Raw genomic sequence first — 16,662 nt, 5'->3', positions numbered from 1 at the left:
GACTCATCAGACCAAAGCACAGATTTCCACTGGTCTAATGTCCATTCCTTGTGTTTCTTGGCCCAAACAAATCTCTTCTGCTTGTTGCTTCTCCTTAGCAGTGGTTTCCTAGCAGCTATTTGACCATGAAGGCCTGATTCGCACAGTCTCCTCTTAACACTTGTTCTAGAGATGGGTCTGCTGCTAGAACTCTGTGTGGCATTCATCTGGTCTCTGATCTGAGCTGCTGTTAACTTGCCATTTCTGAGGCTGGTGACTCGGATGAACTTATCCTCAGAAGCAGAGGTGACTCTTGGTCTTCCTTTCCTGGGTCGGTCCTCATGTGTGCCAGTTTCGTTGTAGCGCTTGATGGTTTTTGCGACTCCACTTGGGGACACATTTAAAGTTTTTGCAATTTTCCGGACTGACTGACCTTCATTTCTTAAAGTAATGATGGCCACTGGTTTTTCTTTAGTTAGCTGATTGGTTCTTGCCATAATATGAATTTTAACAGTTGTCCAATAGGGCTGTCGGCTGTGTATTAACCTGACTTCTGCACAACACAACTGATGGTCCCAACCCCATTGATAAAGCAAGAAATTCCACTAATTAACCCTAATAAGGCACACCTGTGAAGTGGAAACCATTTCAGGTGACTACCTCTTGAAGCTCATGGAGAGAATGCCAAGAGTGTGCAAAGCAGTTATCAGAGCAAAGGGTGGCTATTTTGAAGAAACTAGAATATAAAACATGTTTTCAGTTATTTCACCTTTTTTTGTTAAGTACATAACTCCACATGTGTTCATTCATAGTTTTGATGCCTTCAGTGAGAATCTACAATGTAAATAGTCATGAAAATAAAGAAAACGCATTGAATGAGAAGGTGTGTCCAAACTTTTGGCCTGTACTGTACATATATACTCACAATGACTGGCTTTCAACAAAACTATGATCAGAGAAAGAACTCAAATTTCCCGCTTCCTCTGTATTGTTTCAGCCATGTTGTTGGTAAGCAGATGGCCTTTGTTTCTCACACACACACACACACACACACCTTTTTGTCATTCTTTCTCTCTCTCACACACAGAAACAGACACAGACAGACAGACGCACACACACACACCTATGCTTGTATATAGTGACTAGTTAGAACTTGTGTGTTTTGTCTTTCTTTGTGAATAAATACTTTTGGAATCATACCTGCTCTCTAATATTGCACGAAAGTGTATGAACAGTCATCCTCTGCTATGTCAAGAACTTCAAAATCCTTCGACCTTTACTACCAATATAATAATTTTGGGTAGAGTCATCAATTTAATTATTAATCAGTGTTCCAAAATGATAGTTTATTCTATTTTATGAGACTGATTTCATGAACTGGCTATCATTTTTCCCTTTTCAGGAATGGTGCCCCATGAGGTGATTTAATGTAAATTGAGTCACATTATTTAACATAATTAACAATAATCATCAATATTACTTAATCATTTCTGATAGCCATATTGACACTTTAAACCAAGAGTTCCTGTCAACGGGTGACCCATTACAAGGTCTGGTCTCAACACCATGTTACACCTAGGTGTGGTAAACACAGCAATCAAATGTGCTTTTAGTCCTCAAGTACAGATCTCCAAGACTATATGAAGTCTGCTTATTTTCTACACCTTTCAGCTTTAAAGGCCATCGTTAATTTAATGTTTTTTCCTTGACAAATGCTGTATGAATAGATAGAAATGATGACAAATGGGAATGCTTACACCACAATTATCCAACATTTATCTGGAAGAACTGTTTCCATTCCTCCCTGTCCATCTAGTCTGAAGATGCTGGTCCATCACACAAACAAAACCCTACCAGCAATACTATATAAAGTATGCCTTGCCAAAATATTCTGATGCAATTGTAATGCTGGACAAATTGATGGAGAACACTCTCTGGATACTTCTTTCACAAGGAGCAATTTGAATCAATGCCAAGTGGTCTCCAATTATAAAGGGTGCCTCAGGGAGCCAGTGACGTGCTTGTGATTAGTTATGAAGGAAGCGGTTTGCTTTTTCTATTCTGGTTTGTGCCACAACTTCATTTACATAAAACTGACAGTGTAGAAGGTACAAATCATTTGCTCTTTGTCCATATGGCTAAGGTGCCGAGGGATTTTGGGAAACTGCATTTGCAGTGAATCTGTACCTCAGTATTTATCTTTTTAGGTCTGATAATGGGTTTCTAGCACACACTGTATAAAACAAAGGAGGCAGCTACTGTGATGTCACCCAATGGTTTGTGGACTAATGTTCTGAAATCTGAAGATCCATATTTGGCTGTCACCATCTTGGTTTTTTGAAGCCAAAAGTGACCATATTAGATAGAGAGGGTGGAGCTGTCAAGGAGTGAGGGTCTGATCTGACTAATAGACTGGGGTGAATATGTAACTTTAACCCTTAATAAAATGTAAATGGGTGAAATATATATAAACATTCATCCCCAGTTGGGATCGAACCAGCGACTGCTGTGTCAAGGGCATAGCCTTCATACATGGGCACCTTTTAGATCACATTGTAGAGTGGGAGCCCCATGCACGAAGGCAGTGGCAGCGGTTGCAGGCTCTATCCCAACCTGTGGCCCTTTGCTGCATGTCATCCCCCCTCTCTATCCCCCCTTCACTCTAAAAAGCTGTCCTATACAATAAAGGCAGAGTGCAAAAACAAAACAAAAATCTTTAAAAAAAAAACTTCTGTACAGTTAGAGGCCAAAACCGTTGGGGTTTTTTTGTTTTTGTTTTTTAATTAACCAGACTTTAAACATGTTTATTCCTGCTGTAAAGTTGGGCATTGTAACACGGGGGTCTATGGGGATTAACTGGCTTCCGGAGCCAGCCTCAAGTGGCCATTAGAGGAACTGCAGTTTTTGACACGTTGGCGTTGGCTTCATTTTTCAACCCTAGATGTTGCTGCTCGGTTTCCAGGCATTTGAACAGCACCATATGTTTGTGTGCATATGTCGGTGTGTCTGTGTCAAATTATGGAGCCTACCTTGGGGGCTGTACTGGCAGACATAGGCCCGCTTGGCATTGCATGGGTGTGAACTGGTCTGAGCGCGCTGATCGAGAGACACGCACACATTTCCACGGGAGATCGGGGACCGAGGCGGCGGGCCTTCCTCTCCCTCCTGTGCCTCTGAGCCGTTCACCCAGCGCAGCTTGCCTGGAGAGTCGACATCACTCAAGCCCAGCCACACGCCTCGCTCCCTGGGACAGGAAAAGACAGGCAGGGATTTACACAGCGCCCACTTGACATCCAGCTGCGTGGCTGTTGGCAGCTGGAAAATTGGCTCTATCACTTGAAACGTACACAGAAAGACATACAAACATTATCAAATCTTGGGAAAGGAAAATGCCATATGAAATTGAATGAATCAAACGTGCAGGTCAAAAATCACTTTTTTATACAAAGCTGTTGGAGTGTGACAGTGCTGACAGGCAAACAACACACCACAAAAACCTGCTTTCAAAACATCTACACTTGAATCATCGAGGGTCTCAAAGCAACATTGAAGTTTGTGCATTATGCACCAGCTTGCCTTCAACAATCAATGATTGCCAGGCAGAGAACGCCTGCAAATGGGATTTGATTGAAGCCCAGTAGGATGTTGAAGAGGGGATGTCAGATATTTAGTACGTCCCTGTGATTACAACAGATAAATTGGATTTTCACTCCATGAGTCCACTAATGGACTGCACATTTTCCTCCACTGTCACACGCTGTTAACTGAAAGCAAAGTGGTCTCCCTTCCAAGAGAAAAGTTGCTGTATGACTCACTAAACAGATGCTAGAAAATGGAAGCCAGTGTCAAACATTTTAGACATTTTGTTTGATGCTGGTCTCAGTTGTTGTCTGACAGGTCCATAAAATTCACCCGGATAAAAGCTATTTCCTTCCCTGTACTTTTTTCTTTGTTTCTTTTTTTTTTTTTTTTGATTTAGACTTTTCTACACTGGCTGTCTACTCACATCTGTGAAAACGACATCTGAAGGAGAGGACAGGGGTTAAAAAATACAAGCAGAGAGGGAGCAAGAAAAAAGGGTCTTTGTGGCAAAAAACAAGACCTGATTTAGAAAAAAAAGTGCTCCTTATATAAGCGAGGGGGTGGAGGAACACATGAGCGGAGGAGGAGAGAGGGGATAAGCTCCATCTGCAGCAGGTTTTTTCTTCTCTCATCCACTTTGGTCTACGAGGGCAGGGCCTTTACCCTCACATTAACACACACAGACACACACACACAGCATGAACTGCGGACTCCTCCTCCCAGGGTGTTTAAGTAACAATGCAGCTGTGCTTTTACAGATGTGTTTTTTTGCGACCCTCTCCAACCTTAACACCAAAACTGGGGGCCTTAAGAGCAGCACAAGCCCAGAAAGTTTTTTAACAAAACAAAGACAAATCTAGATTTTATATCAAACAGACATACAGTTCATGTCAGGGCTGTACCAAATGCTTCAAAGCTTCATTTATAGTGTTGACATTCAAATTCTAAATTAACATTTATATGCTGAACAACTTTTTCCCTACTTTTTGCATGTGTTTTCATTCTGTTTAAACCTTTAAGAAAAAGATCAGGCTATACTAATATTATTAATGTAAAACTATTTGTAGAATGAAATTCCAGTGGCGGCTGCGTAGGTTTGTTTCCAACTAATGTGATCCTAGTATTTCCAATAACTGCAGTGTTGTGACGTACAAGAGTCAGAATTCATTTAAAAAAAGATAGATTCATGTTTTTATCATATTTATTACATCTACTGTTGTTCAGTCTATCATAAACAAAATTTCAACTGCAGTAAAAAAACAGTTTGCTCTCCTGCTTGCAGCACACAAAGGGTCACATGCACCTTTATTAAGTGGGCAGTCCAGCAACAGTCTAATAACAGCCCCATAAATTCCATTTATTCCTTAAAGAAATATGATTTAAATAAAAAAAGAACCCATTTAATTCAATGGATCTCTTTGTTATAACTGAGGGCTTTGTCCAAGAATACTGTTGCAGGTAATGACGACATAAAATATGACAACAGCCATTCAAAAGCTTCATTCGAAAACCTCAACAGAACCTTCGAAATCTATAAGAAAACCTTCTTTAAAGCCCACAGTAAAGACACATTACCATCTTTGTGGAACGCAACTGTTTACTGTTACCCTGACTCACCCTGAGGTCAAAATCTGTTCACATCTGAATAATCTCTATACTATGTAGGTAAAAAACAGCAATGTAAGTTTAGTATGCAGCCAGAGAACAATATAAATGAATGAACAGATGACAACAAACAAAGGGCAAATAAACAAGAACTAAGCTTCAAGGCGTGGCATTCATACACAGCAAATAATGAAAAGCACTTGAAAACAGCCTCATATCTGAAGAAACACATGCACACACATATAAAAAACACAGAGAGTCACATTCAATCAAGAAAGCCTTCACACAGACGGGAGATGGGAAGCATGGAAAACACACTTTTCATCCCCTCATCCGAACCATGTACTTTGTCACTGTCAGTGATTGTGTTGCAGAGCTGGCAGGTTGTCCGTTCACAAAATACAGGACGATTGCAAATAAAAAATGCCAAGAGAGAACACTGAGACCCCATTTCTGCACCGTGTGCAGACAGAAACACTCACTGTGTGACTCTGGGTGCCAGCAGGTTACGCAGCGCGTCACTCCTGACTATTGCCAGATCCCCGCTGCGATCTAAACACTGCTGTCGAGCATCTGTCCAACTCAACTCCCCAGGAACGATCTGGAAACAGCGTGAGGAGTCGGCGTGGTACACCCCGTCCTTTGGACAGTAAGGGGAGGCTGGAAGAAGACAGAAACACTCACATGATTTTTCACATCATGTCAAGTCACACGTGCATCATGAAAAGACACAAGCATTAGTTTATTGCTAAAAAGACTTGACCTCTATATGAAAAGAAAATGTTTTATTTCTAAATAACATACATGCATTCTGACTACACTCTTGAGACATCATTACAATTCAAGGTGTTCAAAATGCCAGCACTGTTCAGACAGAATTTGCATGTCACTTCAAAATATATGCCAACATTTAGGGACTTCCAAAGTAACACACTGAGTGAAAAAGTATGGAAAGAAGGAGTAAAAATACTGAACCCACATTAAGGATGCACTATGTTATTCATTTTTTGTGAGCACTGAATATTTATTATGGCATTAATGTGACCTTTTCCTCTAAGAGTCTGTCTGCACCTCCATTTCCATTAAAATCTAAATATTAAAATGCATAACGTTTATTGATACAGGTAGGGAGACATTGGCTGTTAGCTACAAAAAGTGTCTTGTGCACATGTATTTTACAGTGTTCAGTTTCTGATAAAACCTTGAACAGCAGTCTGTCATGTCGTGAGCTTCTGAAAGGCTGAGATAAAAGCAGACAAGACAAGGAGACACAAAATGTGTTTACACAATGTAAGAAAAAAAAAATCTTCTATTAAAGACGGACAGGCCTTTCTCACATACATCACATACAAGGACACAAAAACACTGCGGCTGAAGCAGCCAGGCAGTGACATGTCTTGTCTTTCCTATTCCCACTTTGTCCTCCTGTGAATCATATCGGTGAACACTCTCACTTTATACGAAGTAGGCGCACAGTGTCTCAAACAAACAACTGGCTGCAAAGGTCAAATAATAGTAAAAAAAATATTAGAAAAAACAACATATGGAAGAATTATAAAAGCACTGTTGTGGAGGAGACGGGCCTGAGGGGTTGTCTTTAGACGAATGGGATTTTTTTTTTTTTTTGTGTAGACTAATACAAAAGTAATCCCTCGCAATCATCATTTACAACCCACTAAGAGTGTGTGGTGGAGTATTTTTCTTTAGAGACTCTGCCCTCTGCCTGTACTTTCCTTTCTGTTATTATTTTCTGTGTTTGGGAGATTTATGGATGTGTACCCCCAGAGCACCAAGGTGAGGTTGGGATTTAAAAAAAGGCAGTGACCAGGTGCCAGACTGTAAGAAGTACATATGCCCTCTATACACTGTGCGATTTTAGCAATCTTATAAGACCATTGCATGACACGCTGTGAGACGTGGATCTAATAAACTTTGGTACGACGTCAAGTTTGATGTGTGTAGATTGTACAATGGCCGTTTACTACTGAATCGCAGGTTATGATGTACGTCAATATGCAATGTCATCAGCGTGCACCGCATCAGTGTACGTCATCCATCTGCGCCACCATAGGTAGCTTGCTCACCTGGAAGTTGCAGTTCCTCCGCAGTTTCCTTCCATGCAGTGTCTTTTTTCTCGCAATCATGATAGCAGCTGGAGGAAACATCAAATCAACAAGGCTTCTGCTGCCACAGCTCCACCAAACTTTGCTCTTTCTTGGAGTTCCACAGACTTCTTTTTGTTCATTTTTACTCCATGGCAAGCGATCATTTGTTTGGGTTTAGCGCTGGTGTCGCTGTGACCATTGTGTCATTTCGTGCTGCATTTCTATTGGTTGATTAGTAGACGTAGGTTGTAGCAGCTGTCACACTGAGATAGTCATCCTAAATTTCTGACACCGTCAGAATTTTATCTCAGGTTATCTTTGGTCGCAAGATGTTGACAACAGCCGTCCTTGAACCTGTCTCACAGTGCGACGTAAGACCACCGTTTTAGAGCAACGACCAAAGATATCGCCACATTTCTCCCACGATGGTCATCTTTCGTCTGGGACAGCCCAAAATTGCACAGTGTATACCGGCCATAAGCGGAAGCTACAAAAAACATGGACTGTGCAGCAAACAAACGCAAATATGGCAAATCTGAGTTGAGCTTTCACTTCAAAGTAGTTGACAATTCCTGCAAGGTATACCTGGCCATGAGTCCACAGTGCCAAAGGAGCTTCCAATGGGCTTTATATCAGAGGGAAGTCAGACTGTATCATGGTGAGCAGAGCACAGAAGGGGGTTTAAGTGTGGGAATAGTCTGTTTTTAAGTGCCCTAAAAAAATCATATAATGTAGAATAGAATAGTATACAATAATTGTTGTAGTTGTTTTCACAAAGAAATGTAATTTTACTGTCCTGATCATGGACTAACTTTTGTCCACAGAAGGGGCTTCTTGTTTAAAAGCAAGGGGTACTCAAGAGGAGTTCATCGCCCGAGTTGAAGTTAGTTTAGTTCAGGTGCAGACCTGCTGAAAGCTTGCTGCAAGCTGCACGACAGCCATGGGCCTAGCCTCGCCTAACCTGTCTTTTCTTTATGTTCTTTTGAGTAGTTTTTATACATTTATTCTTTTTTTCTCCAGTTTTTAAAATAGAATTTTGTTTTCACAACGTGAACCAGAACCAGCCTGACCTGCTTGTTGGTGTTCACTTCAAATAAAACATCAACTCACAGCTTGTTGTTTTTATTAAAATGGGTGGAGCAGTTTCTATTTAAACTCAGTGTTGGAAATAATGGAGTTGAACACTCTTGACAAAAGTCCAGTAGGACCGAAACAAACTGAAAAGCTCAAGACTCAAGTGATATTTTCCGACGCACCTGCACCTGAGACAGTTGGATGTGTGAATACCTTTCTTCAAATTAAAAATAAAAAAAGCTCTAGAAACCAACTGTGCGTTACCTGCCCAGCACTGAACAGCAGACAGAGAAAGTTAGCAACTAGCTGATGAACACAGTCGAGCATTAAGCGGCTACAGTGTCAAACATTTCCCTCAAGAGTTGGTGGAGACCAAAAATAGAGTTAAAGAGAGTAAATACTAGAATTACATTCACCAGGTGGACGGAGGCACGACTCCAGATGAATGCTATTGTTGCTTCCTAACTCCTGGATGTGTAAAATATTATCAATATCAATATCAATATCAATATTGTGTTCACAACTTATTTCCGTTGCCCAAAATATCATTTATAGCACATTCTAAAAAGCCAAATCCAGTATTTCTCACTTCTTTTTTTGGAATATCCTTCCATAATCTCATGTTTCCTAATTATCACAGCAGCCAAGTGATAATGAGGAAACATTATTTGAAAATTCACTCACAAAAAACAATTAACTCACAATTTACCACCAACTGCAATGATGGATGTAACTCTTGAGTGTTGTTTATGAGGCATTCATCCTGTTAGTTTTCCAGATAAAACCCACGAGACAACCACAGAGCTGCTGTTTAGATTCACAGCAGCAGGAGAGCCAACATTAACTGGCTGTTGATTACTATGAGGAGTTACAAGTTAATCTATATATCTGGGCTGGGAAGTTTGTTTACTGTCTTATTAGCTGCTAAGAGTTTGTGTGTTTGTGAATCATACCTTTGGCAACTTGGACCCCATCCTTTGAAATGTTCCAGTCTACATCCACGCCTACAGCACCCCAGCTGATGAGTGTGAACTCTAGGCTCTTATTGGCTACAGCAAGAGCTGGACAATGCAGCTCCAGCTTGGGAGGAAGTGTCACGGTCACGTCTCCGCGTGCTGAGAACTGCAAATATGAAACAAAATGTTAAAATCACATGACATTTTGTTGTGTTCAAAAGAACTGGAGAAAAAAAAAAGATTTCCTGTTTTCCTCTCGTACCTCCTTGTGTCCAGCCCAGGCCATCAAACTGACCGCGTAGTGTCCCGGAAGTCCGTATTTGTGAGTTGCTGTGGTGACCCCTGTTCCTGTAGTGTTGACCCGAGATGAAAGGTCACCAAAGTCCCAGGACAGTGTCACCGGAGTGACAGAGGACACAGCGGAGAAACTGATGCGATCGTGGACACTTTGCAGTGGGAGAGGCTTCAGTGAGACCGTGAAGTCCACCACAAACACGTCATCAGCCAGAGTCCAATCACACTCCTGTGCACAGAGGGAACCACGTGAGGAAGAGGTTATTGTGTTAATATGCACAAATATTTTAAAGTCAAATAAAACTTTCCATACTGTTAATTGTTATGCTGTTTGTGGTTTTACGATTTTTTTTTTATGGTTTTGAATAAGAACTTATTAACTGCTCTGATTTAAAATAAACAAATCTTGATTTTCAATTGGAGTTTTGGGTTACTACTCTTGAGCTGCTCTGTGCAGCAGCCCTGCGGGAAATCTGAGGATGTAGGGAAGTCATTCAAGCCACAGAGGGAAGTTGCTGGTAGATTATAGGAAGGTTTAGAGGAAATCCTGAATGCTGTGTTTACAAAAGGAGAAACAAAGCAAGCGGTGGAAGCTACACTAACGGAGCTCTTTGACATCTGAACATCTCAGAGCGCAATATAACTCTCTGGGACGACCATGTGTTGCGTACCTTCATAACATGGGGGTTTGTACAGGCAGCAGAACACTGAGATTCGCTGATGAGGTTCGGCTCTGAGTTTGTGCTGCAGAGGCACTCGTGGCTAGTTCCCAAGCCCCCATAGCGGTGTGACGCAGCAAAACACACGCTGTTACACTGCTCACGTGTGAAGTTTCCGGGTGTGGAGGAAGAGAAGATAACAAGCTCGCTCAGTCCTCCTCCTCCACTGCTGCTGTCCTCCAGACAAGCTGCATAGGTCCGACCTGAAAAGAAGGAAAGGTTCTCAGTTCAGTTAACTACTTTAACCAGCATCAGACCTCCTCTCTGCAAACCAGCACAAGGAATCAAAAAAGAGTTTCTAAAACCCTGAAAGCACTTCACGTTGATTATGCATTTTCATGGATTTACTTTTTTTGGCCTGTTAGCTAATAGCTTAGAGCCCTTGACTGATGTCCTTCTTTCCCTGCAGTCAGCTAGAGAGACTTAATTTTATGCCTGGTAAATCCCTCAACTTCTATTATGGTATACATAAATCTGAAAAGACAAGATAGGTTTGCTGCCAAACAGGAGAGAAGATTAATGAAAAAAGAGATCTGGAATTTTTGTGGCATTTAAATGTAACATCCAAGTGTGTGTTTGTTTCATACCACAGGTGAGCTGGCTGATGTTGAGCAGAGGTTGGTTGCGCAGCTCAGGAGGGTGGTTGCAGAGCATGGCGTCTGGGCGTCGAACTCTCACCCCATTTCCCTTAAGCCAGCGGACCAGCCGGAACAGCTTACAGTCACACTCAAAGGGGTTACTGCTCAGGTCACTGGAGGAGAGGAGGGCAGAGAAGAAGTGGATCAGTGATGGTGAAACCTGACAACACTCACAAAGATGGGGGGCACTAAAGCCACTGTAAATAGAACCGCACAGTATGTGCTGATAGCACAGTCCATTCAGGCTGAAATCAATTACTGTGTGTGTCATGTTGGTAAATGGTTCTTTAAATGATGTGAGAACAAGCTACAGCAAAGCTGGCAGAACATTCTGAGTCTTATCATGTGATTAGCTGATAAACCAGGCAGTTATGTTTTCAATGATTTCTGATAAAGTGCTGAAATTACACAAAGTAGTTTGAGATAATGAACATTTTGCAATATTAAAATAACTTCACCTGAATTTACATCTAACATTTAAAAATCACACAAAAAGTGACAGTTCAGATTAAGTAGTATTATTAGGAGCAGTATCATTAAAATAATACTCCAACATTTTGGACAGTACACTAGTTTGCTGACTTAATGGAGTTAGATAAGATAAGATAAGATAAGATAAGATAAGATAAGATATATTTCATTGAGGGAAATTTTGCTTGGGCAATAGCACTACACCCAGCTGCAATCAATGTGAAACAATACAAAGTCAACATGACAGTATAGTGGTACATCACAGACATAATAAATTACATACAACAATAATAAAAGCAGAGGAAAATATTGTGCATGCTTTGAGAAAGATATAAATCCATGGAATTGTTGAAATGAGAAGGTCATAACAACCATAAAACCAAAGTACATAACAGTGTTGATTTTGACAACTATTTTAGATTAAGTCTTAGTCTTGAGAGCAAAATTCCTATTAGTTTGACACACATTTTTATCCTTCATAGTTTTAGTTGACGAAAACTCTGTTTTAGTCTATGAAAATTCATGACATTTTCGTCATTACTTTTTGTCAATATATTTTCTATTTGTTTTTTATCTTTAAACTAATCTAATTAGGCTAATTCATGTATCGGAAATTAGAATCACAGTGACAGGTTGTATAAAAATGTCATTAAAACAATTTTTTTTACAACTACAAATAATTTCTGAACACGTATAAACTGTCATTTCTCCAGCACGTGCTATAACCCTATAGCAGAGCTAGGCTAGCTTTTCCCCCTTGCTTACAGAGATTTTTTTCCATGGGCAGACATCTTGGACTTTAATAGCACAAGTCTAACTAATAACCTTAATGACAGCTCTGCTCCACTGATGTGTCCCCATAAGTCACACCGGTGAGCTTGGTTGCACAATAGCACAGCCCTTGAACCAGAACGGCTAAATGTGCTTTTGCTGCTGTGACATATTATAATGTCTGCCACAAATAATGAATACAGCTTTTCTGTTGCAGAAAATGAATACGGCTTCTCTATGGCAAATATTCTGATATGTGAGAGAAAGAAAGAGTTAATTAAGACAGAGTATGACGGGAAATTATGGGAAATGAAGGTGAAATAGTGATTGAAAGGACAGGTGAACAGAAGAAAAAGAAATATTGTAGAGACAAAGGTGAATAAATGAAGCACGAGATGGAAGGAGAAAGGAAAGACAGCACAAAAGGGACAATAAGATTACATGACACGCGTCCATTACCGGCCGGCCCGTTTAGCCTTGCTCAGTTGCCCTCTGTGCAAGAAGAAAACTCATATCTCATCTACGGACCTTGTGAGGAATAATTACTACTCACTGCCTCCCACTCTGGTCTGAAATGGAGTTTCATTCATCTTGAGTGTAGGCGAGGAAACTTGCAGCTTACTTAAGCATGTGTGATCAGATGGATGTGTGATGTTGTACATATGCTTCTATACTTGTGTGTGAAAAAATAGGTTCTAATTACATTTGATTTACCCTGTCATATTTCCATATTATTTGGAGAGACAAAGAGTTAGAGAGAGACATACTGTAGGATGAACTGGGATTACTTACATTTGAGTTAAGTTGCGCAGGTTGTCACATCTGTCTTCTATGGTGGTGATTTTGTTGTTACTCAAGTCGCTGGTGGAAACAGAAGACACAAATCACGTGTGACATTAAAACTTTGGTCTTGGCGCTGATTTTTGGCAGTTACTATGATTCTGACATTTGCAAAATGAATACGGTGTGGGTTTGTCATTGAACAAAAAAAGTGAGGCCAATAACTGAGTCACTGGATGAATAAATATGTGAAGCTGCTTCTTCCACACTACTATCCGATTGTAAAAATGACTTTTAGTGTCGTGTTCATCAAAACGGATCACGTAATCACATCTTCTTTACACACAAAATATTACTCATACAAATCAAATATATAACACAACACAAAGCAAACAAAAAACAAACTGAAGCCCACACAGCTGAAGTGCTGAGTAAGGGATAGCATTCAGACTTTTGATGTTTCTTTCTGTGTTATTTCCACGCTTCTTTTTCTTTACTCCTCCTCGCCCTCCTTTTCCTTCTCCACTCATGATCTCCTTCTCCCTCCCTCTCTTCTCTATCCAGTAGGCTACATAATGGGGCCGTTGTGTGGTGGTTTTGGAAGGAACTGATGGAAACCACCAGAGTCCTCTCTCAACACACACACACACACACACACACACACAAACATGTGCTTAAACACCCATTCAATGGGTGGAAGAAATAAGGTAATGGATGGAGGAAGGGAGAGATGGAGCGAGGGATGGAGGGAGGCAGTGGGAGCCTGGAGCGGTAAGCTGTAATTGAAGTTAATCGCACTGTGATTGGTGTGTGTGCGTGCACGTGTGGGTATGTGTGTGTGCAGCGTACAGTATGTGTGCTTTTTTTTGTGTCCAGCGTGCTTACACCAGGGATTTCTGCCTACTTAAATCCAGACTAAACCAAGCCTTTCTCTCTTTTGCTTTCTTTTTCATCTTCCCCACTCTCCTCTCGACCTTGGGTGTGCCAGGTCCTTATCTTCTCTAGACCTTGTACTCACAGGATTGACAGCGGCCCAGAGCAGAACAATCCTCTGGGGAGAATATTGATCCTGTTCCCTTGAAGATACCTGAAAGATAGATAGAGACATATAGTTAGGTGGTTCGACGGCGATGTGGATAGATTTGATATGGATGAAACCATATGAACACATAATGCCGTGTGTACTCACAGCTCTCGGAGACCAGTGAGACGATCTTGCAGGCTGGTATCAAGGGAGGAGATGTGGTTCTTGGAAAGATCTCTGCGGGAACAAACCAACATGTCCACATTTAAAATGCATGACGGGGCAAGATGATTGCAAGCACACACACTCGCACAGTCTCATGAGACGCTACAAGTAATTTACCATAGGATGCGGCTGTTAAAGCGCTGGGAAATTAAAATAAATGACAGCAAAGGAGAGAGAGAGTGAAACATTTAGTTCATTTAAACAGAGGAGGAAGATAAATAAAACCAGACGCACTAAATGTGATGTAGATGTGCCGAGGAACACAACACTAAGAACCATGAAGGATTTTCTGTTTTGCTTTTTCAATAACACATCATAATACAGCTGTATCAAATCATGGTAACTATCAACTTTTTAGGAGCTACCAAAACAGTTCTGTTTAAAATTGTTGACCTTTAGTTTTTTCAGTTTATTCAGTCAATGTTTTCACCAGCTGGGTCAGATAGCTCACTTCTTACTTACTCCTAACTCATAAATAAAGTTGCATGTACAGTAATTCCTTTATCTTTTGCCTTCTGTTTAGAGAGTGACATAAAACGTTCCCAGCCTGGGGTCAAAATGATTGTGTGGTGTGTGTGTGTGTGTGTGTGTGTGTGTGTGTGTGAGATCCTGAACTAGACACCTCAAGTAACATGTAATTTCTTCATCAAAATTAAGTTTTGAGGACCACTGATACTGAAAGGGCATTCTTTTATAAATTTGGGGGACTCACAAAGACAGATTTCGCTTGCTTTGGTCTGAATCAGGGACTAATTTTGTTAGAAAGTTGCATAATTGCCGAGAGGTGGCTCGTGTTCTCACGGCAGCATTTACAAGTGGACCAGATCAAATGCCTTGCGCGAGAAAGCTGCTCTTGATTAGTCAGAACTTCCATGCGGGAAAAATCCAGGAAGTAAACAAAACGCTGAAGAAGAGTACACTTGCAAGATAAATGCGACACTTTCTAATGTCACAATGGAGGGACAACTACGCAGGTTGATTTTAGCGCTAGTCATTGTGCACTATATTGCTGTCATTGTTCATTTTAGTCAAACCATATAGTTTGACAACGAGGTGCGGCTCCAACTATATCCAACAATATTTTGATGCATTGGATGTGCCGAAATCCTCCAGGACTGTAACATGCTCATGTTTAACCCAAACAATGCGTAATGTGACTGCAGTTGGTTCTGATCGAGGTTAGAACACGTTCTCACCACAAATGAACCGCACTAGAGTTTGGTTGTAACTGGATCAAGACCACCTCTTCAAGAAGGCCTAAGTCTGGTTGTATTGGCACACAATCGGTGTGTGTGATTGCTGTGTTCACACCTGCCCAAATAAACCGCACTTAGGGGGCAAATGAACTTGATTTCAATTGAACCGAACCAAACAGGGCAGGTGTGAAAGCACCCTTAGTCTAGCATGGGTCAAGCTCCTACATTTCCCACAATGCAAACAATATCAAACATTTGTACGACTCTGTCTGCCTGGTAAACACCACCTTCTTTCAAATTCAATGCCCCCAGTTTGCAACACACTTAAAGGAAAATTAAAAAGAAAAGCTGATGACATCACTTTGAGATCATCAGGGCTATTTTCTCAAATTATATAAAAAAAAAAACAACAATGATGTCATGTTTTCAGATCACTTTCAGTTAGCCACTGTTTTAGCCTTGAAGATATAATTAGTCACTATGACAACATGAGTAACTACAGAAGCCCAGAGAGGAAAGCAAGATCTTTTTATCTGGTGACCATTTTTCTATGTATGTGTCTCCTGTCCGAGAAAGGAGGTGATTTTTTTTTTTTACCCATTTTCACAGATGGACAATATTTTTTTAAATTACTATAAAGAAAATGATCACCAGGAAAAAAACGATGCTTGCCTCTTAGGGCTTCTGTAAATAACAAATTTCTAATCTTTGTTGTTAATGTTAAATTTTATCAGGATTTTTTTTTAATTCATAGACAGGAGGTTTAAGGTCCACAACCATCATTCCCTGATTTTTGATTGTCTGTAACTCAATTCTTAACTCTCTTGTTCTTACAAACAATGAAAAATGTAACAGGTTTTTAGTACATAATAGAATTATATTTTATGAAACCCCAACCCTCTAAAGTCAAATAATTGCTCCTTTCTGGCGTCTGTCCTTATTTAATCCTTTTAAAATTTTCAATTATTTTTGTATAATATCTATCATTTATTTGTTTTTAGTTTACTTGTCTTTGCCCTGATGTGAACATTTTTTGCAAAATAAATTTTTGTGATTTAAAAAACAAAACAAAACAAAAAAAGACAAATTGAACCACCAGAAACACAGAATACTGTTTGCACAAGCTGAGTAGTACTCCTCATGACAAGTAGCCTGACCTCCATTATTACAATTGGCAGAACGTTGTTTAAATGACACTTGTTGGGTCATGGTCATTTCTGCGCCCTTAAATCACAGCCTTATC

General features: G+C 40.4%; 1 protein-coding gene across 1 annotated transcript in view; it reads right to left on the bottom strand.

The window, feature by feature from the left end:
- pkd1a (polycystic kidney disease 1a) overlaps window positions 1-16,662 on the bottom strand; it is a 93,979-nt gene that overhangs the window by 52,474 nt on the left and 24,843 nt on the right. The window contains exons 2-10 of the mRNA XM_033623395.2: window positions 14,164-14,235; window positions 13,993-14,061; window positions 12,987-13,055; window positions 10,902-11,065; window positions 10,267-10,517; window positions 9,564-9,824; window positions 9,299-9,467; window positions 5,649-5,826; window positions 3,009-3,223 (exon numbers count right to left, since the gene is read on the bottom strand). Of these exons, the coding sequence (XP_033479286.2) occupies window positions 3,009-3,223; window positions 5,649-5,826; window positions 9,299-9,467; window positions 9,564-9,824; window positions 10,267-10,517; window positions 10,902-11,065; window positions 12,987-13,055; window positions 13,993-14,061; window positions 14,164-14,235 (1,448 nt within the window). The remainder of the gene's footprint in view (window positions 1-3,008; window positions 3,224-5,648; window positions 5,827-9,298; window positions 9,468-9,563; window positions 9,825-10,266; window positions 10,518-10,901; window positions 11,066-12,986; window positions 13,056-13,992; window positions 14,062-14,163; window positions 14,236-16,662) is intronic.

This window comes from Epinephelus lanceolatus, chromosome 3, assembly GCF_041903045.1.
Source record: "Epinephelus lanceolatus isolate andai-2023 chromosome 3, ASM4190304v1, whole genome shotgun sequence".
Classification (NCBI taxonomy): Eukaryota; Metazoa; Chordata; class Actinopteri; order Perciformes; family Serranidae; genus Epinephelus; species Epinephelus lanceolatus.
The sequence above is the reverse complement of the archived record's forward strand: the minus strand, read 5'-3'. Positions and strand labels throughout refer to the sequence as shown.